The sequence below is a fragment of the Haliotis cracherodii genome, unplaced genomic scaffold (genome assembly GCF_022045235.1).
Source record: "Haliotis cracherodii isolate W230 unplaced genomic scaffold, xgHalCrac1.p SCAF_18, whole genome shotgun sequence".
NCBI lineage: Eukaryota > Metazoa > Mollusca > Gastropoda > Lepetellida > Haliotidae > Haliotis > Haliotis cracherodii.
The window spans coordinates 4,032,490-4,058,948 of NW_027266273.1; the positions used below are offsets into that span (position 1 = coordinate 4,032,490).

Sequence of the window (26,459 nt, forward strand, 5' to 3'; positions counted from 1 at the left end):
AACCTGTCACGCTGCCTGTACGTCACTCATAAGTGGAGTGCAGCCTGTTTTCTGAATGATGCGATATCCGTATAACACTCACGTTCCCCCAATCTGGATTGCATATCCTCGGATTCTCAACTTGCTGGATTTTCCGGCCAGGATATGCCTGCCTCATCGTCGCTGAGCACATCTAAATAAACGGTAACTATGGGCGGCAGATAGTTGCTATCGGAGAGGAAGAATATAGCCTGTGAATCGGAATGGTGTCCTACTTTGTAAGTTCCCTCATGAAGATTTTGCTCTGAGGCTCGTCTCCCTTAGAGCCCTGTATTGTGGCTCACAAACAACATGAAAACATCCTGTTTTGTTGCCTTTACCTCATTGTTTTGTTCATTTGATCAGTGGAGCAACTTACCCACTGTCACACAAGTGTGTCCACCAACACCAACAGAAAAAACATCCCACATCAAGGAAACTTAAATTCTGTCCCATAAGAATCCCTGATTTGACTTGATTCAGGGTAGTAATTCATTCGGTTGAGGACATCTTGGTAGTCTCCAGAAAGAATTCAAAGTGTGACCAACTGCCCTGCTTCAGGACAAACTTGTAGGGTTGGGCCCTTGCACACCAAGCTCTGCATCCTCTGTGTGATGTTTTAGTGAAGCAGTTCACTATCTCAGCCTCCGTCCATCCAGATTCCATACCCTGTGTATGTGGAGATCCCACACATGCCTTCACTCTAAACAGGCTGATTTATGAATGAATTCATTTCTGGTGGCACACAGAAAGTCTACCGTCACCTATCTCTGGCGGGGATAGTATTTCGGCAGTGTAGGCTGGTAAAACCCTGCTCTCAATGGTGGAAGTAGAGAGTGCTAATTATTCAAGTATGGCCTAACTGACACAATGCATTAAGTCCCACCATGGAAAGGTGCCTGGGTTGAGAAAGTTAACAAAACTCATTCAGGTGGGCCCAGGGTATTCATTGTTTACCCTCTGGTGTGAAATAGAGCTCTAACTAACCTATTCACATAATTAGGTCTTGGCATTAAATGATATTTCTTGACACATATTTTTCATTCATAATATTGTGCTTGTTAATGAATTTTATGTGTGAAGTTATTTAGATTTTCTATGAGAATGTAATTTGAAACTGGTATCGTGATTTCGATTTAATGGTATTGTAATTTCTGATAGTTTTATATTTCTTTTAATAATCACAAGATAATGATAGTTTCTATTTGTGTGACTAATATGTTGATTTTTTTATGCTGAGAAATTAATATTCTAAATAAATGGGTAACTTTTCATTATAAATGGGTTTTTTCAAATTATATATACCTTTTTATTTAGATGATTTTGTTTGCGAATATTGCTTCAAACTCATGGCAACACTTGTTGCAGACTGAATTCAACATCCAACGCGGTCACAGTTTTGAAAATTTGAAAACATTACTCCATTCAAAATGCTTTTTGAAAGTGACATTCATGGAGTGTTTTTAAGTGATATTTATATAAGCAATACCTCACGCAATTTGTTGCTTTAAACTAATCTGTTATCTAGATTCAAAAGGGCCACCATAATTTGTCTCAACCGTGTCGCGAAATCCCGTGGAATTTGCGTGAATAATGATGCCGTATTGTGTAACCAGCAAGGATATAGGAACAGAATACAGAAAGGTGTAGATGATCATTAGATCTCAAACTATTCTGACAGCTAGCCTAGCCTTATTGTGTTCAACAATGTTCAGTGAGAAGTGCTTAGTTCTTTAGTGTAGAGCGTTTAGCTGGTATTTTCTCACTCCCTTCTGATCAGCCATGCAAGGAGAATCTTCATACATAGCGATCTGACAGGCGAGGCCCCTGCGTCCAACGAGGACATAATGGGAAGAAAATCACATTATTAGGAATAATTGGATGGATCAGTGATACTGAGAGCAAAATAAAAATACTGTCACAACGTTCCTCTGAGAGCAAGTACTTGTGGCTCGTCACATGCATGAATGTAGCACTTTGTGGGGTAGATTGGAGAAAATGAGTGTGACAATATTGGGTAGTTTTTTATGCTCCTACAAGCATGAATCGTCATGTGTATTTGTCCCCCTTGTCGGACTGACGAGGTTGGGGAAATGGGTTGTGGATGGAGACAAAGATGAACCAAATTGAGGAACTTCGCGCCCTCGTAAATTACACGCTGCTGGGGGATGATTGACAGGTTTTTGAAATGAGGAGTGAGCATTAGGTAGTGAAAGTGTTTTCTGATAGATAATAAGCACACTTTGGGATGACACCTCACTGATGACTGCCCTCACAAAGTGAAGCTATACATGATCATATTTTGGAACTGGACCAGTTTGTAGTTTACTAATTCCCCATCTATCTTACTCCTCTACCCCATTGTGAAATGAAAGATTTGCTTCTAGGAGTTTCTTACTTTGCACTTGTTGGTTTGTACGAATTAAGAAAATAAACAATTTCTTGAACAGGGATAATATACTTGATAATAATGCATTAACCAAATTCTTATTTATAATGTTACTGAAATGTTACTAAATTGTAACTGGAAATCAATCTACCATTGTCCAAAATCGATGGTAACGAATATTGTGAAAATGTTTGAAAAATGTCATGTGAGAAAAAGGTCCAATTTCTTATGAACTTTCTAAGAATTCAAAAAATAGTTTATGGTGATTTTTAGAAATAAGATGACAGTTAATTACAATTAATAAATTTATATTCATTTCCCACACAGAACTAGATCAAAAGAAAATAAACACAAATATATAGATAGTTCATTAAATTTTAAAATGTCACTCTTCTACCTGGTTGTCATGGATACATATTCATATTCTTGCATATTCATAACAGCTTTGAGAAGTAAAATACATAAGTTTTAAACATTGAAAACAGCACTAAACACTGCATACTCACTTGTTCAATCTTCATCTGGAACCTTTTCCTGAACATTAGAGCGTCCAAGCACATGACAGGGAGGACCAAAACGCAGTCCTTGCGGGCAGGTCCTACCTCCCTTCACAGTTTGAACAATTCGAAACCATATAGCCCCTGTTACAGTGTTCCTGATCTCCCATTAGGACCCATCACATTATACTCTTTATCCCCCAAACATACAATGGCCAATATCTTATCACACTATCTAATGTCATCCCCGATCAAGCCTATTCCTCTACACATGCTGCCAGGCCTGATAGGAGAGGTCAAGGTGGTCAGGGGGAGGTCACTCTAGCCCGGACCTGCACTGACAAATCATGGTCTATAATGAGGCAATGACAGATACCTGTCCGGCCATGCGGCTTGACTCATTAAGTGTGGAGCAATCCTTCTCCAAGCAGTCTGGAACCTTATCTTCTGTAATTATTCCAGATAAGCTTGTCTCACAAATATTTAACGAAATCCAGCCTTGGATCGGTGGGAAAATATTCCTGGTAGCTACGTGGAATGGCCAGGGCCCATATGCACAAACAGTTCTTAGGCTGTGACTGATGAAACTGGCTTAAGATATACATGTGTGAGTCCAGCAGATTGACTTGTGTAAGCATTTTAAAGATAAGATAAATTTTATTGTACATACACCCCAACGGATACAGAAACGTGTAGATTGGATAAAAACTAAAACAAAAATGGTTCTTCCAATGCACTTTAGACTAGACATCATCAGTGCTTTAACAATTCACTGTTGAACAGGTTTTTTAACAATACAACAATTCAGAAAATAACCCATGTCTATCAATCGTAGTCTTTTTTTCCGAGAAAGTGAAGAAAAAAGTCTGTTCCTTATCACTAGCAGAGCTGTCAGCGCAGTATTATTGGAACATCACATAAAACCCACTGTGATGTTATAAACAATAAATGACATCATCTTTAATCATTTGCAATAATTCGTTGATATGACAAAAAATTAAAGAATGCTTAATGGGAATTCCTGGAAATTGTGGTTGTCACTAGTCAGAAGACTACATATATGTTATATACTTTTGTCAAGGCTGCTCAGCTAGTCCACAGATCTTAATGATGTTTGTACACAGAGTGTATTTGCTCAACAGGCTGGCATTATATTGACATTTAAAGACTTAACTATCAAGTGGACAATTCAGTCGGATCCTGTATTATTTTGACGTTTTAGTGAAAAAATGGTATTTTGTCTGGGTCACCATCATGAGCTACTCACACTGTCCGTGCACCATGATGTTATTGTGCGGTGAACAATTGTCTCCCAAGTCTGTTTTGTATTAAGGCTAAAAATAAAATATGGTAGTCTTGGTTCTCAGGCACCGCCTGCATCATTATGAAGTTTGCCGCACATTTCATTTTTATTTCCATTTTTTTTTTAAATATATAAATATCCTTTAGTCAAATACTGTATTACATTTATGTAGGGAGGCCCTTTTCCAAATTGATAGTACACAATTGTTTATCAGGGCCCCGTTCCACAAAGCGATCTTTGCACTAAGATGATCGTAAGTCCCATACTTAAACATAGGCTTACCATCATCGCAGCGCTAAGATCGCTTTGAGGAATGGGGCCCTGGTTACACATCTGTTTATTTGGTTACATACTGGTTTGAACCCCCCCCAAAAAAAAAAATATAAAAAAATGACACTGCCCGCACTATATTTTAAAAAAAACATTGCCTGAGAACCAATTCTTGTATTTTTTTAGGCCTAAGATTTAGAGTTTTATTTAAGCCTTAGGACACATTTTTTAATTTTGTTTCCACTCAAGTTTGGACCAAATAAAAATAACAATAAACAGCTATGTCAAACATCTATATATTTATATGAAAGTCATTCTGTGTGGAGTTAAAACTGCAGCTGGTTTCTTGAATGGAATTTATATACATTTTATATTGTATAAGAGGGTCTATATTACAAGCAGGAGACATATTAATGTTTAATCTATGTTTAATCTATTTTTTTTCTACCTGCATTTCAGTAGGGGTGGTGGGCTTGTGAAACGAAAGATTAAAAATGTTATTAAATAATATGAGTTTGGATCAGACAATCTAGTGATTGACATCATGAGGATCAATCCATGCAATGGGGATACGATGACATGCACCAACCAAGTCAGCGAGCCTGACCACCCGATCCCGTTAGTTGCCTCTTACATTAAAAGATTTGTTCGTCACTCCAAAGGCCCAGCTTTGATTCCCCACATGGGTAAAATGTGCAATGTCCTCCACTGAGATATTGCTGGAATGTTGCTAAAAGTGGCACAAAACAATATTAACTCACTCTCTTTATAGTTATGACAGAATTTTCTATAATATTGAAATTGTTTTTGTGTATACAAATATTTCAAACGATAACTTTTGACATAGATGAATGTGTGATTGTCTGCCATGTAGACATTTTATGTTTGAATTCCATTGTATTATGTTATGATGGTTTTATTGTTAAATACTGAAAGAACTCTTAATTTCTGTTCATTCTCAGTTTAAATCCGACTGGAATCAAAGTACCAGTATATTGATTTCTCCTTGGAAAGTATTTTTCACATTTTTCTGTTTGTCATCTCGAACTAATTGTATTGTTTCATACATGGTATATACTTTCATATTGTCTTTGCTTCCAAAGGTCAAAGGTTGTTTAATAAGTGAAAGGTATTTGTGAAAAGACATCACGCCACAAGGTCATCATAACCTCATGAAAGTTTAGATGCTTACAATCTGTTAATGTAAAAACTAAGTTATGCAAACAAATAAAAACGCCATGCCATTTTAACATAACTGCACCATCACAAAACAAGCCAGAGCGTTTAGCACGAGCTGGTGCAAGGATCCAAACAACAGCACTCTCAGTCTGCGTCATTGCTGCCATGATAAGACCCAACATATATTTTCCATAATCATCAAAAAATGAGTATGAAATTGGTTGTTTATGAGGATTTTATGTTCCAGATATCAGTGGGTTTTTTTAGAAATCTTTCTCTCGATACCAGACTAAGCGCAGCACAGATAGGCCTTGTCTGGAGTCAGGTGTTTTCTTGACATGTGGAACTTTGTTTTGTTAAACCTAACACTCCTAATGGTTTTAACAGGAAGAACAATATTGATGAATGCTTATCACTGTAGACTCGGGGAAATGCTTGTCAGAGTTTTACACATACTTTAAAAGTCCTTGCATTTGGACGTCTGCTGGCTGAGAAGAATACTGACTTTGTCCATTTAAATTTAAAAGTATTATGAGGATTAAAAAGGAGATCCAGACTGCTTGAAGATTGGAAGTATAGTTCATCTGAATGCTCTTCAACTAAGACATCAAATGTCTCATATCTCTGTTGCATGAGAAGAAACAAGTCATTCTCATCCTCTTTACAGCTCCAGCATCCCATTCAACGCCCCTCTCAGCACTAGAATCCCATTCTAATCCCCTCTCTGCTCTAGAATCCCCTTGTCAGCACTAGAATCCCATTCTCATCCCCTCTCAGCTCTAAAATCCCCTTGTCAGCTCTAGAATCACATTCTCATACCCTCTCAGCACTAGAATCCCATTCTCATCCCCTCTCAGCTCTAGAATCCCCTTGTCAGCTCTAGAATCACATTCTCATACCCTTTGCAGCTCTAGCATCCCATTCTCATCCCCTCTCAGCACTAGAATCCCATTCTCATCCCATCTCAGCTCTAGAATCCCCTTGTCAGCTCTAGAATCACATTCTCATACCCTTTGCAGCTCTAGCATCCCATTGTTACCCCTAGATTCCCATTCTCATCCCCTCTCAGCACTAAAATCCCATTCTCATCCCCTCTCAGCACTAGAATCCCATTCTCATCCCCTCTCAGCTATAGAATCCCCTTGTCAGCTCTAGAATCCCATTCTGATCCCCCATCGCAGCTCTAGTATCCCATTATCAGCATTAGCATCCCATTATCATACATTTGCATCCCCTTCTCAGCACTGGCATCCCACTCTCCTTAGCTCTAGAATCCCATTCTCACCCCTTCTTAGCAGAATTCTGTCTTTTTGATAATTTTTATTAGGATGTTTTGATGTCCCAACATGTGGTGTACACACTGCTCTATGTCTTCCTCACCAAAGAAGACCAGTCCTACGGGTCTTTTTTTGTCATTCTTTAATCACTTGTTTGTTACATAAACTCCATCTTGTACCCACAGATCCTGTTGCTGTGTTTAACGCTAATGAATTCTTCCCATGACACTAACCTTCAACTAGATATAATCAGCACAGAAGTCTACCACAACTTAAGATGAAGTTTCCCAGAGACTGTCTGAGACCAGAGACTGTAAAATATAATATAAATACAATATAAATGTTAATTACTCAAAAAGGGTTTGTCATTTGAGATTTGGACAGTGATGGGCTTCTATTTGAAAGCTTATGGACTTAATTTGTACAATGTCTAGACTTGGCTCATAAGTGGAGGAATTATTACTAACTATATGAATACTTTTAACATCATACAGCCAAGGTGACTGTGTGGTTTGTTTGGACTCAGACAAGAAATTGATTGATATAAAGAACGAAAAATTTACAATAATACTTCTGTGTGGTGATCATTTAAATGAATATACATAGAAGAAAGTATTCAATGTGTTTTTCATTATTAATATATTTCATTTGTCATGATAGTTTTAAATACCCCTTGTGAAGATCTGAGTTAGAACTGGTCTGCAGCAGCCAATGACTGTGTCCCTGTGAAGATCTGAGTTATAACTGGTCTACAGCAACTAATGCTTGTCTCCCTGTAAGGATCTGAGTTAGAATTGGTCTGCAGCAATCAATGCCTCTCACTCTGTGAAGATCTGGGTTAGAACGAGTCTACAACAACCAATGCTTGACTCCCCATAAAGATCTGAGTTAGAACAAGTCTGCAGCAATCAATGCCTCTCACCCTGTGAAGATCTGGGTTAGAACGAGTCTACAGCAACCAATGCTTGTCTCCCCATAAAGATCTGAGTTAGAATTGGTCTGCAGCAATCAATGCCTCTCACCCTGTGAAGATCTGGGTTAGAACGAGTCTACAGCAACCAATGCTTGTCTCTCAATGAAGATCCGGGTTAGAACTGGTCTGCAGCAATCACTGCCTCTCACCCTGTGAAGATCTGGGTTAGAACGAGTCTGCAGCAATCAATGCTTGTCTCCCCATAAAGATCTGAGTTAGAACTGGTCTGCAGCAACCAATGCTTGTCTCCCTGTAAGGATCTGGGTTAGAACTGGTCTGCAGCAACCAATGCTTGTCTCCCTGTGAAGATCTGAGTTAGAACTGGTCTGCAGCAATCAATGCCTCTCACCCTGCGAAGATCTGAGTTAGAACGAGTCTGCAGCAACTAATGGTTGTCTCCCTGTAAGGATCTGAGTTAGAACTGGTCTGCAGCAATCAATGCCTCTCACCCTGTGAAGATCTGGGTTAGAACGAGTCTGCAGCAACCAATGCTTGTCTCTCAATGAAGATCCGGGTTAGAACTGGTCTGCAGCAATCAATTCTTGTCTCCCTGTGAAGATCTGAGTTAGAACTGGTCTGCAGCAACCAATGCCTCTTGCCCTGTGAAGATCTGAGTTAGAACTGGTCTGCAGCAACCGATGCTTGTCTCCCTGTGAAGATCTGGGTTAGAACTGGTCTGCAGCAACCAATGCTTGTCTCCCTGTGAAGATCTGGGTTAGAACTGGTCTGCAGCAACTAATGCCTGTCTCCCCATAAAGATCTGAGTTAGAACTGGTCTGCAGCAACCAATGCCTCTTGCCCTGTGAAGATCTGAGTTAGAACTGGTCTGCAGCAACCGATGCTTGTCTCCCTGTGAAGATCTGGGTTAGAACTGGTCTGCAGCAACCAATGCCTGTCTCCCCATAAAGATCTGAGTTAGAACTGGTCTGCAGCAACCAATGCTTGTCTCCCTGTGAAGATCTGAGTTAGAACTGGTCTGCAGCAACTAATGCCTCTCACCCTGTGAAGATCTGGGTTAGAACTGGTCTGCAGCAACTAATGCCTGTCTCCCCATAAAGATCTGAGTTAGAACTGGTCTGCAGCAACCGATGCTTGTCTCCCTGTGAAGATCTGGGTTAGAACTGGTCTGCAGCAACCAATGCCTGTCTCCCCATAAAGATCTGAGTTAGAACTGGTTTGCAGCAACCAATGCTTGTCTCCCTGTGAAGATCTGAGTTAGAACTGGTCTGCAGCAACTAATGCCTGTCTCCCCATAAAGATCTGAGTTAGAACTGGTCTGCAGCAACCAATGTTTGTCTCCCTGTGAAGATCTGAGTTAGAATCAGTCTGCAGCAACCAATGCTTGTCTCCCAATGAAGATCCGGGTCAGAATCGGTGGCTCTGTGGAATGGAGCCTAGAACTTTCTTCAGTGTTTTCAACAGTGCTTAATACTGTTATATGTGTACCGGGTATGTAACAAGCATGGGACCTATGATGGTCTTAGTGCGAGTTACAACAATCTTAGCGCTAAGATGGCTCTGTGGAATGGTGCCTAGAACTTTCTTTAGTGTTTTCAAGAGTACTTAATACTGTTGTATGTGTACCGGATATGTAACAAGTATGGGACATATGATGGTCTTTGTGCAAGTTACAACAATCTTAGCGCTAAGATGGCTCTGTGGAATGGAACCTTGAACTTTTTTTCAAGTTTTCAACATTGCTTAATACTGTTATAAGAGTATATTAAAAGTATGGAAGTTATGGTGGTCTCAGAGTGAAATATCTGTAAAGGAAGGTACAGTTTCTGATGGTTTCATGACATGATGTGCATTAATTAGCACGCTTTGTAAACAGAGCACTTCATCTTAATGTAGTTTGATCATTAATGTTACAAATCATCCTTTAGAAGCCATATTGAATTCATGCCCAAAATGGAATTTTGCACGTGCTTATAAAAATGTATCAAATTAAAAGACAGTGATATCCTTTTACAATTAAGATAGTTTTAAATGTCAAGGCCTAATAAGTATCAGGTTATGGAGAGATCCTGAAGTTGGACAGTGTCACGAGAGAAGCATTTCTTAATTTGGACCCTGTGAGGATTCTGACGATCAGGTCCTGTGCATCCCATGTCTGTCATAAGAGCTGACTTAAATAGGATTGTTGGCTCGTTGACTTGGCCAATTGTGTGTCATCATGCCTCAATTATTTTCTCAAATATTGGTGACTGCAGGAATTAACAACTTTCACTCATTCATGAACTCCTTCACCCAATGTCACTCACTCACTCACTCACTCACTCACTCACTCACCCGCTCACTCACTCACTCGTCCACCCACCAACTCGCTCGCTCACTCACTCACTCACTTCATTTCAAGACATCTACTTGCTGGATCCATGACACAACAATCAAAAGCCAACCACACTCACCAGTAACTGCAACAGGAAATTGTTTTGTTGAATAGTTCCCTTGGCATTCTGAATGTTTGTTTCTCCTTTTTAGTGATGGCAATTTTAGTTATTTTGGGCCTAACAAGGTAATTTAAGTTACTTTGGGGCCTATGAAGGTAATTTAAGTTATTTGGGGGCCTAAGAGGGTAATTTAAGTTATTTTGGGCCTTAAGAAGGTAATTTAAGTTATTTGGAGCCTAACAAGGTAATTTAAGTTTTCAGCTTTGGAAATCAGCAATAGAGACACTAACCTCTAAACAATATAAGCAATGTAAACAGCCTGTATGGTGCTGTGGTTACCTTCTTTGCTGGTTTCTCATTCTAATTGCAGTAATATCTTTTAAAACACTTTTTTGGTCATCACATGGTCATGACCATTGTGTCTTGTAGAGAACCAACAGGACCAGTAGATTTTTCCATGTACTGATCTTTTGGACAATTGACAATTTTTGGACAGTGTAAAAATCGGTCAATCAGTATATTTTGTTGTGCATATTGATTTGAAGAAATAAGTTAAGGTGAGTTAAAAAGTAAATCTATAGTTAAGGTATTCTTGGTATTGAACAAACCATGAGATTGTATAGCATGGTTGATCTATAAATTTGTCAAAGGAAAAGAAAAATTGATTATTGAATTCATAAGTCAATCAATATAATTTTGTTGACACATTTTCTTTGTTGTTGGATGTTTGGTGCAAAATAATGTTCATTTGCACATAGCACTGTTGTTTCATATCTTCACAATATCTGTAGATAGATGTGTACAAATCTCTGAATTAAGTATTATTTAACTTTACTTACATATTTGTTGAAAAGAATATGCATTTTTTTTATTATGTTCTAAGTTACCCAGTACGGGAAATATCAAACACATTTATGAATTAGAACAGATTCAATGAAAGACCACCCAAACTTGGTAAAAATGCTGTTATCCTAACAACATCCCATACTCCATGAGGCGGAGATTTGCGTGACACGAACAAGTAACTGTAAATGAAGCAGATACCTTTGATGGTTTTAGCAGCGACTGTTAATGGATTGAGATGCACACAGAGCACAAGAGCAGTTGTCAGTCAAGCAGTATGTGTGTAAATGTTTATGGGAGCTTGGGAGTTGTTTTTTAGGACACACGATCCATGTAATGATTTTACCAGACATTTTGACTGCTGGAGGAAGCAACTTGTTGTCTAAACATCCTTGAAGATGTAACGCTTGCCATTCAAGACAGAATTATTCATGACTGATGGAGGTTCTCTTGCAAATTAGATATTTCTGTATGTCTTTTTGCGCCATATTAGCTATCGGCTCCTTACTTAATTATGACAGGATGAAGGTAGGGTTTATTCGGTTGCACTCCCGAAATGACCTCCCTTTGAAGAAGGTTTCACCTACTTTGCGACATCTTCATTAAGCCTCTTCAAAATCAATGCCTTAGAAAATGTTCCACATCTTGATTAAAGATCCTGTTTTGTTAACAGGGTCTTGTTTTCTTGTGCAGAGAAATATTCATAAGTGGATACAGATTTGTTAGAACCTTTTTCTTGTTTAAGTAAAAAAAATTCTAATTGACATTTTCTTTGGTAGCTGTTACATGAGGACTCGTCATCCACTGTGTTAAGGACTTATGCATGAATACATACTACTGATGTTGTATATATCATCAGTAGTATGCTGATAGATATTTTTTATCTTTCCATGAAACACAAAATTGATTCTCATGATATGTCATGTATATATTTTAATTATATGAGAGCTTATTATCCCTATCAAAAGTGAAAAAGTATAGTTTGTCAGTGTGACGATGATGCATTTTCTACACAAAAAAAGATACAGATGTTGGACTTCTGTAGTTTGATTATCCTTTCACTGAAAACTTAAAATATTGCGTGTTTTGAAACAGTGAATGTAAAAATATCTGATCAGTTACAAAGATCACAGGCCCCTCTGAATATTATATAGTGACCCCATGCTTGGCACCATTCAAACACACATTGACTTATGGCCAGTATTATTTAAATCAAGACTACGCTCGGGACAACTTGCAGACCTTCAAACATCAAAGCACCAGTGTTAGATGTGTTTGAAGCGTGCAGTTATTGGAAACTTAATTACACAGTGAGTGAGTGAGTGAAACTTAATTATACAGTGAGTGAGTAGGTTGGGTGTCACGCAACTTTTAGCAGTATTCCAGCAAAATCACAGCTGGGAACCCCATAAATGGGTATCACACATTGTACCCATGTTGAGAATCAAACCTGGCCCACACGAGGACAATGTCTCAGTTCCACACAGGGCATCTACTACAATGGCTGAAGTTGAACATGTTCTCCAGACCTTGGATCAGGGGGGCACGGGTGGCCCAGTCGTCTAAGGCACCGCAATTCGCTGTGCAGAGTTGCGTCCCTTGGGCACGCCAGAAACCTATGATTGTGGGTTCGAATCCCTGTTCACCCGATTATGTTTCTAGGTTTGTCAGCACCATACCCGTGCTCGTGGGTTTCACCGAAGTGGTAGACGACTGAGACCTGCATCACTTCGGGCTTTCCTCCCACATTAAGCTGACACGCTGTGATATGACTGGAATACTGTTAAAAGCGGCATTAAACCAAACTCACTCACTCACCTTGGAGCAGAGTGCTCCTTTAAGAGTTTGCATGATCATGAGTGACTAGTATTAAAACTGTCTTTGTTTAAGAAATTTATTATTTTATGATAACCATGATAACTGAGACTTGTGCAGTGTTCCTGGAAAGAGGGCCATTGAGATAAGTATAAATACATTTATACATGTTATAATAATGTTCAAATAATAGAGGATATGTTACCAACTTGGTACAGAATATGTTGGAATTATCCCTGAAGTAAGCGCACTATTTTTTCAATAAAATATCCATCTTGTTTTTCGTTAATGTAACAAGTTAATTTCAATCAAGTATTCTTAATCTACATTTATTTAAATGAAATTTGATCAAAAGATCAAAAGCTAAATTGTATTTGAGTTCTTATCACAGCCATATATTACAAATTCACAGAACAGCTTCATATAGAAGATGTGAGTTCACTTGTCTGTCAACCGGGAAGTCAACATTTGTCAGATATATGTCCCCCCCCCCTCCTCTCCAACCTCACCTCACCCCGAGCAACTCCAACCCCAACCCCAATTCCAACCTCAACCTCAACCTCAACCCCAACCCCAACCCCAACCCAAACCCAAACCCAAACCCCCACCCCTGCCCCCTCACACACACACACATTATGATAACCAGACAGTCTGACACAGGAATCACATTACTTTGGCTTGACAAAGCATCCCAATTTTTAGTTAGGACATCATGCCATATGGTTTCTGCAAGATGCACACTTGAAATATTTTAATCAAGCCAATTTTCATACTTTCTGCTTTGCCAGAAGGTGAAACATTTTCAGAGTTTCACATTCTTTGACATGCACAGAGATGAGCTGTTTTGGAGAGGTTTCATTGTTTGATGTTTTGGAAAGGAACACGGAATCGGCTGATTATGGGAGCTGCTGTGGTTTCTCCTTGTGGCAGTGTCAAGCTTTAATTGGACTTGTGTCAAAGTGACTTTTATCAGAACTCATTTCATTAGGGCTTGTGTCAAATGTGTTGAAATGTTACAAACTTAAAATAAAGGTTGACAGCTATCAGACAAACGATACAATCATTGACTCAGCAATAGCATCATCAAAATGTGTTGAAATGTTACAAACTTAAAATGAAGGTTGACAGCTATCAGACAAACAATACAATCATTGACTCTGCAATACCATCATCAAAATATACTAGTGATCGCTCGCTATTGCGCTCTTCGATAAAGCGCTACTTCGGTTACTACGCGCGGTAACGCATGGCTCCCAAAATTTATGTACACTTTTATTACTGATAGTTTTACACAGACATAATTGTATTGTTGTTCGTTGTTCATTTGCACATAACGCTTCTCATTGCATAATCAACCGTTTATCGCTGAATGGAGTTCTAATAATCTGTTTGAAAACATCCGTGGCAAGTCCCGGAAATACGATTGTTCAACTAGTTAACTTTTCACACTATCGACCTTTGATCTTAGAAGCGCATGCATGCAATAAAAGAGAACCACAAGCGAAGTTTATATTCTTAATTAGTTGGCAATCCAATTTGAGGCGACACTGTCACACACATGTAGTTGCTGTCACAACACGGCGGTCATTCATTTCGTAATCGCGCTTTCGTAACATCGCCTGTTTTTTTCCGTAGTTATAACAAGCGATTTCATTGGATTAAAATTTGTTTCTAATGACGCTTTCTTGCCGAAATCTACTACAAGTTTCGTGATTGGTCAATTTTGAGCACGTGACCTCAGGCAGCCAATCAAATTATAGCTGTGATACCAAGTTCGTATTTGATAAATTTCAGAAGTTGGCGAAAGATTTTTTGTTAAATCGTGTTAATCTGAACGTTTTAAGCAGGAAATCACGATATATATTAAAAATATGGAACTTCGCGAATGTATCGTGCTAGGTTACGAGCTGTGACAAAGATTTTTCATGCATATATTTTTGCATTAAACATTGTGTGCGAGCCGAGAATTCAAGGCGACGAAAGCCGAGATGTCATTTGACTTACATTACACGCGATCGCACGAAACGATGGAAATAATAACTTAGATGTAAGTTTGATTACTTTTAGATATATTTTTGTTGATTTTATTTATCACTTTGTATAATATATTTAAAGATTTGTTTAAAACGTCTTTATTTTGCTCTTTGATGTGGACCCGTTGTCGAAATGTGTGTCCGAGAATTTTATTTTCAATAACATCGCGGGAAATAGTGAATAATTTTTTAATTTATCGATTAAAAATGATAAATTGAAATGGAATACGTATTTCAGACATTGTGAAATGTGACAGATTTAATAAATGAATGATATTACAGGTAGATCTAGGTCCATAAAAATATATACTATTTTGATGTGACGTGAGATAAACACATATTGATGATTTGAGATTTTCCGAGCGCGCGCCTCGGCCTCGGTTAAACGGCTCATCGTCTATAACGCCCACCAATTATTTGGACCCCATTGGTAGCGTTATAGCGAGCGATCACTGTACTCAAACAAATGTGGGGTATATGTCACATGAGAAGCAGACTATATATACTACTAAAAGAAGTTTAAGAACATCTGGGTTTTTTTCATATAACTATAGTTAATCTATCTAACTATAGTCACATGAAAAAATCGGGTGGTCTTTATCTTCTTTTGAGTAGTATATATAGTCAAACGACATCACATATACCCCAAGGATGTGATATATGTGAATATATTTAAACCATTATGATGGCGTCACGCTATGGTTATATTTGATTCGGGGTCAGGAATTCACTGGCGATTCTCAATATGCATTTTGTTAAAGTAAAACTGACAAAACTATAATGGATCATTGTGCAAAATTATAGAGAAATTAAATATCAACCATAACATGGTTTAAGTCGGAGAAATCGTTCAAATCTGTTGATTCCGGAAGTAAAACCAACAGATTGTCATGATTTCTCTGTTAAATAACTTATTACTCCTGAAATAATCGACCAAATTGTTCACAGCAAGCTATTAAACCAATAGAAATGTGCTCATAATGATAATTTGACACATGTTGAAAGTATTGCGTTATTGTGTGCCTCCTCTCTTTTGAGATTTATTTTGTTTATACATACAATGCAAAGTAAAACACTTAATATGGTTTTGCTGTAGGTTGAGAAGCGAAAGAGCATGCTTGATCAAAACAATTATCTACAACTTTGCATGTATTTCCTGTTACAGAATAGTTTTAATGCAGTAATCAATGGTATGTGCATTTTCTCTTATAACACACAAAAAATCAATCACGTAGCTTTACATTTGACCTTTGTTTCTGTCAATATTTGTTTAGAAAAGAAATCTTACATGTTAAATTACAAAAGGTCAACTCTGTTTATAATTTTGTCCAAGGTATTTTTTTCTGATTTTCTTCAAGCTATGATGATTTGCACAAAGGGATATGTTGAGTGAAAGAAGGGTTCTGATTGGTTGATGTTTGCTTCAGGATTGATATCTGATTGGTTGATGTTTGCTTCAGGATTGATATCTGATTGGTTGATGTTTGCTTCAGGATTGATATCTGATTGGTTGATGTTTGCTTCAGGATTGATATCTGATTGGTTGATGTTTGCTTCAGGATTGATATCTGATTGGTTGATGTTTGCTTCAGGATAGATATCTGATTGGTTGAAGCAGGTGATGGGGAGCTATTAAATGGAGTTGTTGAAGCTGTGGTTGATGATGGTGGTGCTATCTATGATCAAATTATCTACCGATCTTTCAGTTCCAAAAACTACAAAGGTGCTGTTTTGATGATGCAAAAGCTCAGTTAAAAAAAGGGAGATATACATTTTTTTAAAATAATAATTCAATAACATTCATATGTAATATCTCAATCAAAATGCTACCGTTCAAATGTTTACAATGGCTCTTTTAGTGACACAAAAGCTCATAATATGACAATATGAAAAGGAGAAATTGGTTAGCCTTTTACGCCCAAAGGAATCTCTTTCAGCAGATTATCAAGACTGGCTATTCTCAGGCGTTGACATTATATATTTTTTAAGATGTCATTCAGAGGTATTGCTAAACGCCTACATATGTCATAACCAACACACGTGAACACATTTTAACATGATGACGGAAATTTATCAAGAAATGTAAACAAGCAAGTCTACTTTATTCGTTTATGTTTTGTTTTCATTAAAACAGCTGAAAATGACATTTGTGAGACTTTGACAGTCAAGAGACGACGTTTGACTTTTTGTGCATATTGCACTGACAGCTTCTTTAGAAGCATGAGCCCTTCATGTAAAAATAGCGATGTTCGTTGAAAAGCCTTAGTAATAACTGCAAAGACTGTATTTTCATTAGCGACTGTTCTATTATTGATGAAGCGCCGTCTCTGTTGCATGCAGTAATTAGGAGAACCTGTATTTTGCAAAATATCTGGTTACCATCTTACACGTTTTTTCTCACATGTTTGGACATAGGATTTGAAAATATTGATTTTTTTTTCTCTTCAGTGATGGTTGGGGAGTTAAAATGGATCTATCTCTTTTGGAGATCTTAACCAATTATTTACTGATCTTTATTTGATAGTTGTTAGCAGTGTTGCCAAGGGAAATCGAAACCTTCCAAAAGGGAATTAATTATATTATGCAAGAGCTTGTCTATGCCATATTCAATGAAAAATAGATGGAACGGTTGTTGAGTTGAGCTGTGACTGTCTGTGACTGTCTGTGAGTGTGGCTGTCTGTGATATTACATATTTACTGAAGCGATGTCAATTTCAGTCTGAGTAATGTCTTAAATTGAAGCAAAGTCTGGCCTGGTTAATTCACCAAATTTAATGAGAATATTTTCATCTAATCCTCTTAATATCGTTTTGTGTGTTTGTGGATTCTCAAGATTGTCGCTTAGTTTGTAAAGTTGTACTGCAGAGAAAACTTGTTGCCTTTTCTGGAAGGGGTTCAGCCGATGATATATTTAAAAAAAATAACTTTCTGCTAAAAATGCTGAAATATATAATTTTGCCTCATGTTTGACAGCAACAACTAATATTGTACATTGGCAATGTTGCATCTCCTGAAAAGTACAAAAAATAAAATGTTTGCTTTCTCCATTCAGAGAAAACATTATGGCTTGAGGCAGTGGTGAAAAGAACACTTCCCAGCCATGATGGTATATTTCACATGTTGAAGCTTAGAATGAAATGATTGTGTTAAGAGTTTGAAGTTGAGGCTTCTGTTGTTATTGGATTGAAGCTTATTTACAGTTGTCATGCTAATAGTTTTTCTTGCAAATAAAGTCCTCACTTGGAAGTCCAAGGAAGTCCAGGGATGTGTCTGGATATAGACTTGGTGAACTGGATATGGACTTTGAAGTCAGGAATATTGCTGGATATAGATTTAGAGAACTGAATATGGACTTTGAAGTCAGGAATATGTCTGGATATAGATTTGGTGAACTGGATATGGACTGTGAAGTCAGGGATGTGTCTGGATATAGATTTGGTGAACTGGATATGGACTTTGAAGTCAGGGATGTGTCTGGATATAGACTTGGAGAACTGAATATGGACGTGGAAGTAAAGAATATGGCTAGATATAGAGTTGCTTAATGTTGTGTACAAATAAATCCAAGAACTGCATCAAACATAGTCTGACACAGAAAGAACACTATCAGATTCATCTCCATCACTGGCAAGATGAACAGACACCGGCTACCTATATGCTGGACTTGCTGTGAAAATTACAATGGTTTGGCTTCGTGAATTTGGAATCAATACTCACCTCAGATCATTCTTTGAGAATGTTTCTGAAGGTACAAACCGTTGGAAGATGGGGTTCAAGTGATTCCTGTCCGGCCAGGCGTACCACCATGGTCTAGACTCCATCTCCCAGAATTTTGAAGGAAGATCATGCTTACTTGCACATCGCATTCCCAATCTGCTCAGAGTCTCTTGATTAATACAGATGCGCTAATTGTGTGCTAAACTGAAATGGAACTATGGTCATGGGCACAGTTGACTCTTCAGACATATTCCAAATGTTCCGTGTTGAAATGTTACATGTCAACTGAGATGGGAATTCTTTTCTTGAAAGAAGCTTGTGTTCTGTGGACGATCAGGATATAAATAGAACTAAACCAACAGCTACGATTTGTTATGAGCTAAAATGACAAAGATATCTTTTAGATTTGACATCCGTGACAAATTGTCATGTCTGACAAAAATGTTCTCTGCGTCTCCATTTCAGCCAAATGTGTTTTTTGTCCCTTCTGTATGATAGATTAGAAATTAAAAGGTTTAGTTATTCCAAAATGCAAACAATATTTTTTGAAAATTTAGGATCCTAAAATCAAAGATTTCAAGCCTTTTAGGCCCAGAGAAATCGAAATTGTGAATTTAAATTGTCTTTGATCTAAGTGGCCTTGCGTTCACCCTGCGTTCGGCCTTCGGAGAAATGAAGCTCTCGCCGGCTTTTTTCCGGAGTCTATTACGTTCCTGCGAAATACTCTTCACATCCCACCTAAATTCGGCAGTCGCTTGATGAAATCGTCTCCTTTGATCTGAAAACTATTGATTGATTTCAAACCAATTTGAGACAGTTATTTGACGACATCCTTGATACTCTTACACTCGCTAATTCCCTGATCAATGAAATCGCGCTAGGCTTTTATCAGGCTGACAGCGTCATTTGGGTTCCTCTCATGAACGAAACCACAAATTTGTGCCATGTAAAGGGTTAAAGACGCGTAGCATATGCTCATGAAAACAATCCTCCCCTTGGTGTCTTGGTAATATTAAAGAAATGTTGCTTTAAAATTTGCATCTTTAATTTTAGATAATTTTATGTGCATAATTGACCTTTGTGTCAAAGCAACTTAATTAATGTAATCAGTTTGTGGTCAAATAATTGCTTAGAATTGAAATTGCTCTCTAAGGAATTGGTTGTACAATGTACAGTTTAACCTTTGTCGATAACATTTAACATTCTTGTGACGGAATGGTACTCATGCCCTGGTGCATCTATGAAGAAAATATCTTATGCTGATAGAACTGTTTTGCAGTTGTTTGGATGGATGAGTATTTTTTCATTTCAGATTATTTATTGTTGCTGACTGTGGAATGTGTCTTTATTCATGTTTTACATACAATGGACCTGATTTATATTAATGGTGCAGCTATGATAAATAATAAGGATATTTTGAAGAAATATGGCAACCAGTTGTCAAGAACTTTCAAAATGGCTTGTTCCGAATGTTAGGATCATGTTCAAGAAAATGTATTTTTCAAAAGTATTGCATCCTCCTTTCAGAAACATAATTGCAGACTGCCCCTTCTGGTTTGCATCATCAAGATGGAGGATGGTGAAGGTGATGGTGACGGTGATGAAGGTAGTGATGATGTTGGCACTGATGGAGTATGGTGAAGGTGATGGTGACAGTGATGAAGGTAGTGGTGATGTTGGCACTGATGGAGTATGGTGAAGGTGATGGTGACGGTGATGAAGGTAGTGATGATGTTGGCACTGATGGAGTATGGTGAAGGTGATGGTGACGGTGATGAAGGTAGTGGTGATGTTGGCACTGATGGAGTATGGTGAAGGTGATGGTGACGGTGATGAAGGTAGTGATGATGTTGGCACTGATGGAGTATGGTGAAGGTGATGGTGACGGTGATGAAGGTAGTGGTGATGTTGGCACTGATGGAGTATGGTGAAGGTGATGGTGACGGTGATGAAGGTAGTGGTGATGTTGGGACTGATGGTGAAGGTGATGGTGACGGTGATGAAGGTAGTGATGATGTTGGCACTGATGGAGGATGGTGAAGGTGATGGTGACGGTGATGAAGGTAGTGATGATGTTGGCACTGATGGAGTATGGTGAAGGTGATGGTGACGGTGATGAAGGTAGTGGTGATGTTGGCACTGATGGAGGATGGTGAAGGTGATGGTGACGGTGATGAAGGTAGTGATGATGTTGGCACTGATAGAGTATGGTGAAGGTGATGGTGACAGTGATGAAGGTAGTGGTGATGTTGGCACTGATGGAGGATGGTGAAGGTGATGGTGACGGTGATGAAGGTAGTGATGATGTTGGCACTGATGGAGTATGGTGAAGATGATGGTAGGCATTCTGATGGTAGAGGTGATCGATAGTAGTGATCATGCATGGTGATGTAGTGATCGATTGGGGTGATATAGTATTGATGATGAGGAAGAAAGTACACTTAGCTGTGATAGTGATGATGGTACAAATGTTGACGAGGTAGTGGTGATATGTACTGCTTGGTGATGGTAGTAGTGATATGTACAGCTGGGTGATGGTAGTGGTGATATGTACTGCTTGGTGATCGTAGTGGTGATGTGTACTGCTGGGTGATGGTAGTGTAAATGGTGGTTGTACCGCTGGGTGATGGTAGTGGTGATGTGTACTGCTGGGTGATGGTAGTGGTGATGTGTACTGCTGGGTGATGGTAGTGGTGATGTGTACTGCTGGGCGATGGTAGTGTAAATGGTGGTTTTACTGCTCATTGTGATGGAGATGGGGATGACTTAAGGAGATGCACTGTTGGATGGTTCTGGTCTCGAGGATAGTCTCCACAATGGCAATGATGGTGGTGATGATTGTTCCAATGTTCTAATCAAAAGATCACAAATAAACTAGAATATCATTAATGGTTTCCTCATGTTGTTCATGGTTTGTCACGCCCAGACTCCATTATTTACAAACCGCCGTCATAAAGTTGGAATATTGCCGACTATGTCATTAAGCAACAAACAAACCAAACATTCTTCATGACAATGAACCTGTACCTTCTCATATACCTTAATTTTTGTACCAACAAAATAGGTTTTAAATAGTGTAATTTCTATGCAAGGAAGAAAATAAATTCATACTGCTTACAATCTATCAACAGTAATATCACTGTTTTCTATTTTTGCCAACCTATTTGCCAGCTATAAACAGAAACTCTGTTTAGAAATATTTAACTCAGATAAGAGGTATACTCTTTTAACCTATTATAAAAAAACCAAGCCGTCGGTGTCTCCCACGATAAAACTAACATGTCAGTTTTTCTTTACCATTTGTGTTAGTAATTGTTTTTGAGCCATGCCAGAAAAAAAGAGCAAGACTTTTAGTATTCATCTTTTGGTGTTATCAGCAGCGTACGAAAGATGGGATGAAATCATTGCGATGTACTTAGCATCCTGTAAATGCTTGGAACAACTTAATGCACATTGAATTATCTACTTTTGAATCTTGTATGTGTGCACCAGACGCATAAACATATTAGTGTCTTGTGTGAAACCAGAAATGAGGATGTGTAAATACAATTAATGTTGGACTAACTCTCCAGTTATTCAACATTTTGTGATAAGCATAATTATTTGAAAGCTTTACAGTGTCGTAGTGGAATGGAAGTGGGAATTTTGAATCCTCTTTATGATAATGGATATATTCTGCAGTATATATTGTTAGTTAAAACCTTACGAGGAAGTCATTAAAATAAAATAGGAGCTACATGCACACACCATTTATTTCATTTTCTGTAAAACACGGATGTATGCATCAAGATACATTTCTTTCTGCACAGCATGGTGTTTTAAGGAATCCTGTAATTGCCTCTCATGATGTAAAATGGTCTGGTTAGATAAAATGCATAAATAAGACTTTGAGACTGACAAATGAGTTCGTGGCTGTATCTGCCCTTCTCCAGTTTCAAATGACTTGAAATTAATGTGAAATATAACTTTTCCCAAAGTAACATACGGGCATTTATTTCATTTTTTATGAGGGTGTGTATAAATAACATGTATGTATCAAACAGAGCATATGTTCTTTTCTGGCAATGGGACAAACTATTTTATATTAAATTTTTTCTTGGAGGTGGATGATGGAAGGGAGGGGGGGGGGGGGGGGGGGGTGTACAGGAAAACCTGAAGCAAAGTTATTATTATTATTATTATTATTATTATTATTATTTCAAAATGTTTTTTGCAAGTATTGGTCCATTATGCAACAAAGCAAAATGTGAATTATGGTACTTTTTTATCTTGCAAACTGAATTGAAATTTTGTTGCACCACATGCAACATGGATCTCTTGATTCCAAATTTCAAATTGGCTCCAATATATCTATCAAAAGGCTTGCATCGAGCCTACAATTAACTTAAAAAGAAGTGAATCAGTCGTAATGTTAAATGTAACTTGATTATGGTTGATAATAATGTTTATCATACCTCTATGACCGAATGATGAGATCCGATTGGTTCACGTGATCTTGACAAATTACTGTGTATCCCGCCTTGGAGGGAAATAAATTTCTTAGCAGGAGAATAAATCCCTTATACCCCACCCCAAACATGTACGGCTGCATGTGGATTTCTGAGAGGCAGAATAATGTCCTTATATCTCACTTTGAAGCAAAAAGTCACACGCTTTTCTCCGAGTCTGAAAGTCATGTGACATAGCACAAGTTAACCTCAGCTCAATCGAACAGCTGTTTTCTATCAATTTTAAAGTTGTTTTAATTCATTTACAGTGTCATATTAAAACATGTTTACTCCTTGCATAAAACCTAACACGGGACTCCATGTATCCCTCTTGAACCTGCTTCAACTTATATGGCATTGTACAATCTTATATGTCAAATTTACCATGTTATTTCACAACACCCAGAAATACCATGAAATGCTATACGTCATTGCATATAATATGGATAACACTCGCAACATCAATGTCTAATAGGACTATTTTTAATTTTGTTATTGCAAATTCACAAAAACCATATTTATCATGCTAAGGCCCATGTTCTCCAGGATCACCGGAGGTGAGGCTTCAATGTAAACACTTTGTACCTTACTCGATCTCTGTTGCTTATGCAGGTGTAAGAAATATAATTTCAGATCTAGATTTTGTTGATGCACATGGTAGATGTTATGTAAGAAAGTTATTGAGCAAGTTGGAGTGTTTAGGAATGATATTGGACTTACGTGTAATATTCATCAGGTTTTCAATACAGTAATGATTAACCAAACACAGCCTGATGTAGGGAGATTTCAAGAGGGTTGTATGGCTAAAGTTTTGGCACCAAGGCACTGTTGCACACTGTTGTTCTGATTGATACACGCCTCCTGAAAGAGGGGATTCTGGGTAAGAATATAGGTCCCAGCAACCTATGCTTGTCGTAAGAGGCAGCTAAATGGATTGGGTGGTCAGAGACTTGGTAAATTGCATAGCAATTCCTTGGATAGATGCTCATAATGTCAATCACTGGGTTGTCTGGTCCAGACTTGTGTATTGTATCTGGAATATTGCTGAGTGCGGCATTAAAGGACAAACAAACAATCTTGTGAGGGGAAGGAATATTCAGGCATATTCTTGTCTTCTGGTAAATGATAAAAACGGTTATGGGACTTTGGATGCATTGATATCAGTTTGGTGTAAAATATTGACAGACTAACTCAAAAAGCCTTGAAAATGACAGTAGAAGCCTTGAAAAGGCCTTGAATTTTAGTGTTCCACGTCTATATGAAGCATGGGTATGGTGCCCGCAAACCTAGAAACATAATCAGTGTAAATTGGGGATTCGAACCCACGTCCATAGGTTCCTGGATCACCTAAGGGATGCAACTCTGTAAAGTCACTGGGCCCCCCAGCTCAGATAGTCATTTTCATGTGATTAATGACCAAGCAGAAGTTTCTGCTTTTGAGAACATTTCTTCTTAAACATATTTAATGGCTTTTGTTAATTCTCAGAAACAATGGCCATGTTCTTAATTCTATTGTCAGGAACAAGTCACTGTTCCTCTGTGGTAACAACTTTCCTACTCAGTCTTCCAACTCTAGGGATCTTGTGGGTTTGTGAAAAGAAGATCCTTGAACCATTTCCGAGAAGAAGAACAAGGGAGGACAGTGGAGGGACAATGGAAGGATGGACAGATGACAGACACAGGCTAACAGAGATATTCTGTCCCAGTGAGGTATAAAGTTAAAAACATCTGTTGCCTCTTGTTTGTTAAGAAATTATGACAGGCCTAAAGAACAATGTATGTTCCAGTTCTCATTACAAAGATTTCAAAGGTCTGTTAGTTGGCGGTCGATTTGTTTTTACACATATTTGAAAATGCAACTTAAGTATATGGGGGACATAGTTTTTACCTTGAATTTGATAAGATTGTCAAAGAGGAGGCTAGAATGAGGCACTAAGAACCATGCAGAGTGAATATTTGTTTCTATCTTGTTATTGCCAATGTTGAATGTTTAAAAAGTTCTTTGTTTTCAAATTATTGTCACCCAATCATGTGAAAGAAGACTGTTGAGGAGCTATGTCATTGGGAGATTCAAATTACAGTTGTGATATTCACTTTAATGTGCCTCGATGAGTTTGATTTGATGGGACCCCCTACAAAGACGTCATTGCTAGTGGATGGGGTCGACATGCTCAGTGGCTTGGTTGATGGCAATGATCATTGCTCATAATTTGAATCATTGGATTGTTTGGTCCAGACTTGATTACTTTGCTGATCCCCATCTGTTCCTGAGTGCAGCATAAAAAAAACACTAGCAAGTCCAGTAAGGTGTCCACTGTCCCTTAAGGTGACCAATGTCCAGTAGGGTGGTCATCTGTGTCCAGTAAGATGACCATCAGTGATCAGTAAGGTGACCACCAATGTCCAGTAAGGGGACCATCAGTGATCAGTAAGGTGACCACCAGTGTCCAGTAAGGTGACCACCAATGTCCAGTAAGGGGACCATCAGTGTCCAGTAAGGTGACCATCAGTGTCCAGTAAGGTGACCATCAGTGTCCAGTAGGGTGGCCATCAATGATCAGTAAGGTGACTGCCAGTGTCTAGTAAGGTGTCCACTGTCCCTTAAGGTGACCATCAGTGTCCAGTAGGGTGACCATCAGTGCCCAGTAGGGTGACCATCAGTGTCCAGTAGGGTGACCATCAGTGTCCAGTAAGGTGACCATCAGTGTCCAGTAGGGTGACCATCAGTGTCCAGTAGGGTGGTCATCAGTGTCTAGTAAGGTGACCACCAGTGTCCAGTAAGGTGACCATCAGTGTCCAGTAAGGTGACCATCAGTGTCCAGTAGGATGACCATCAGTGTCCAGTAGGGTGACCATCAGTGTCCAGTAAGGTGACCACCAGTGTCCAGTAAGATGACCACCAGTGTCCAGTAAGGTGACCATCAGTGTCCAGTAAGGTGACCATCAGTGTCCAGTAGGATGACCATCAGTGTCCAGTAGGGTGACCACCAGTGTCTAGTAAGGTGACCATCAGTGTCCAGTTAGACATCCATCAGTGTCCAGTAAGGTGACCATCAGTGTCCAGTAGGGTGACCATCAGTGTCCAGTTAGACATCCATCAGTGTCCAGTAAGGTGACCATCAGTGTCCAGTAGGGTGACCATCAGTGTCCAGTAGGATGACCACCAGTGTCCAGTAAGGCAACCATCCGTGTCCAGTAAGGTGACCATCAGTGTCCAGTAGGGTGACCACCAGTGTCTAGTAAGGCAACCATCAGTGTCCAGTTA

At 38.6% G+C, this 26,459-nt stretch overlaps 2 protein-coding genes across 4 annotated transcripts in view; both read right to left on the minus strand.

The window, feature by feature from the left end:
* Window positions 1-26,459, minus strand: part of LOC139465684 (frizzled-5-like) — a 202,529-nt gene that overhangs the window by 85,029 nt on the left and 91,041 nt on the right. Inside the window, exon 1 of one of the 3 annotated variants that reach the window (XM_071247462.1) lies at window positions 83-434. The exons of the other annotated variants lie outside the window; for them this stretch is intronic. The gene's annotated coding sequence lies outside the window, so the exon portion shown is untranslated. Of the gene's footprint in view, window positions 1-82; window positions 435-26,459 lie in introns of those variants that run through there. 3 annotated transcript variants of the gene reach the window in all.
* Window positions 20,148-21,053, minus strand: LOC139466007 (uncharacterized). The gene has a single exon (XM_071248021.1). The coding sequence runs from the start codon at window positions 21,051-21,053 to the stop codon at window positions 20,148-20,150; it is 906 nt and encodes a 301-aa protein (XP_071104122.1).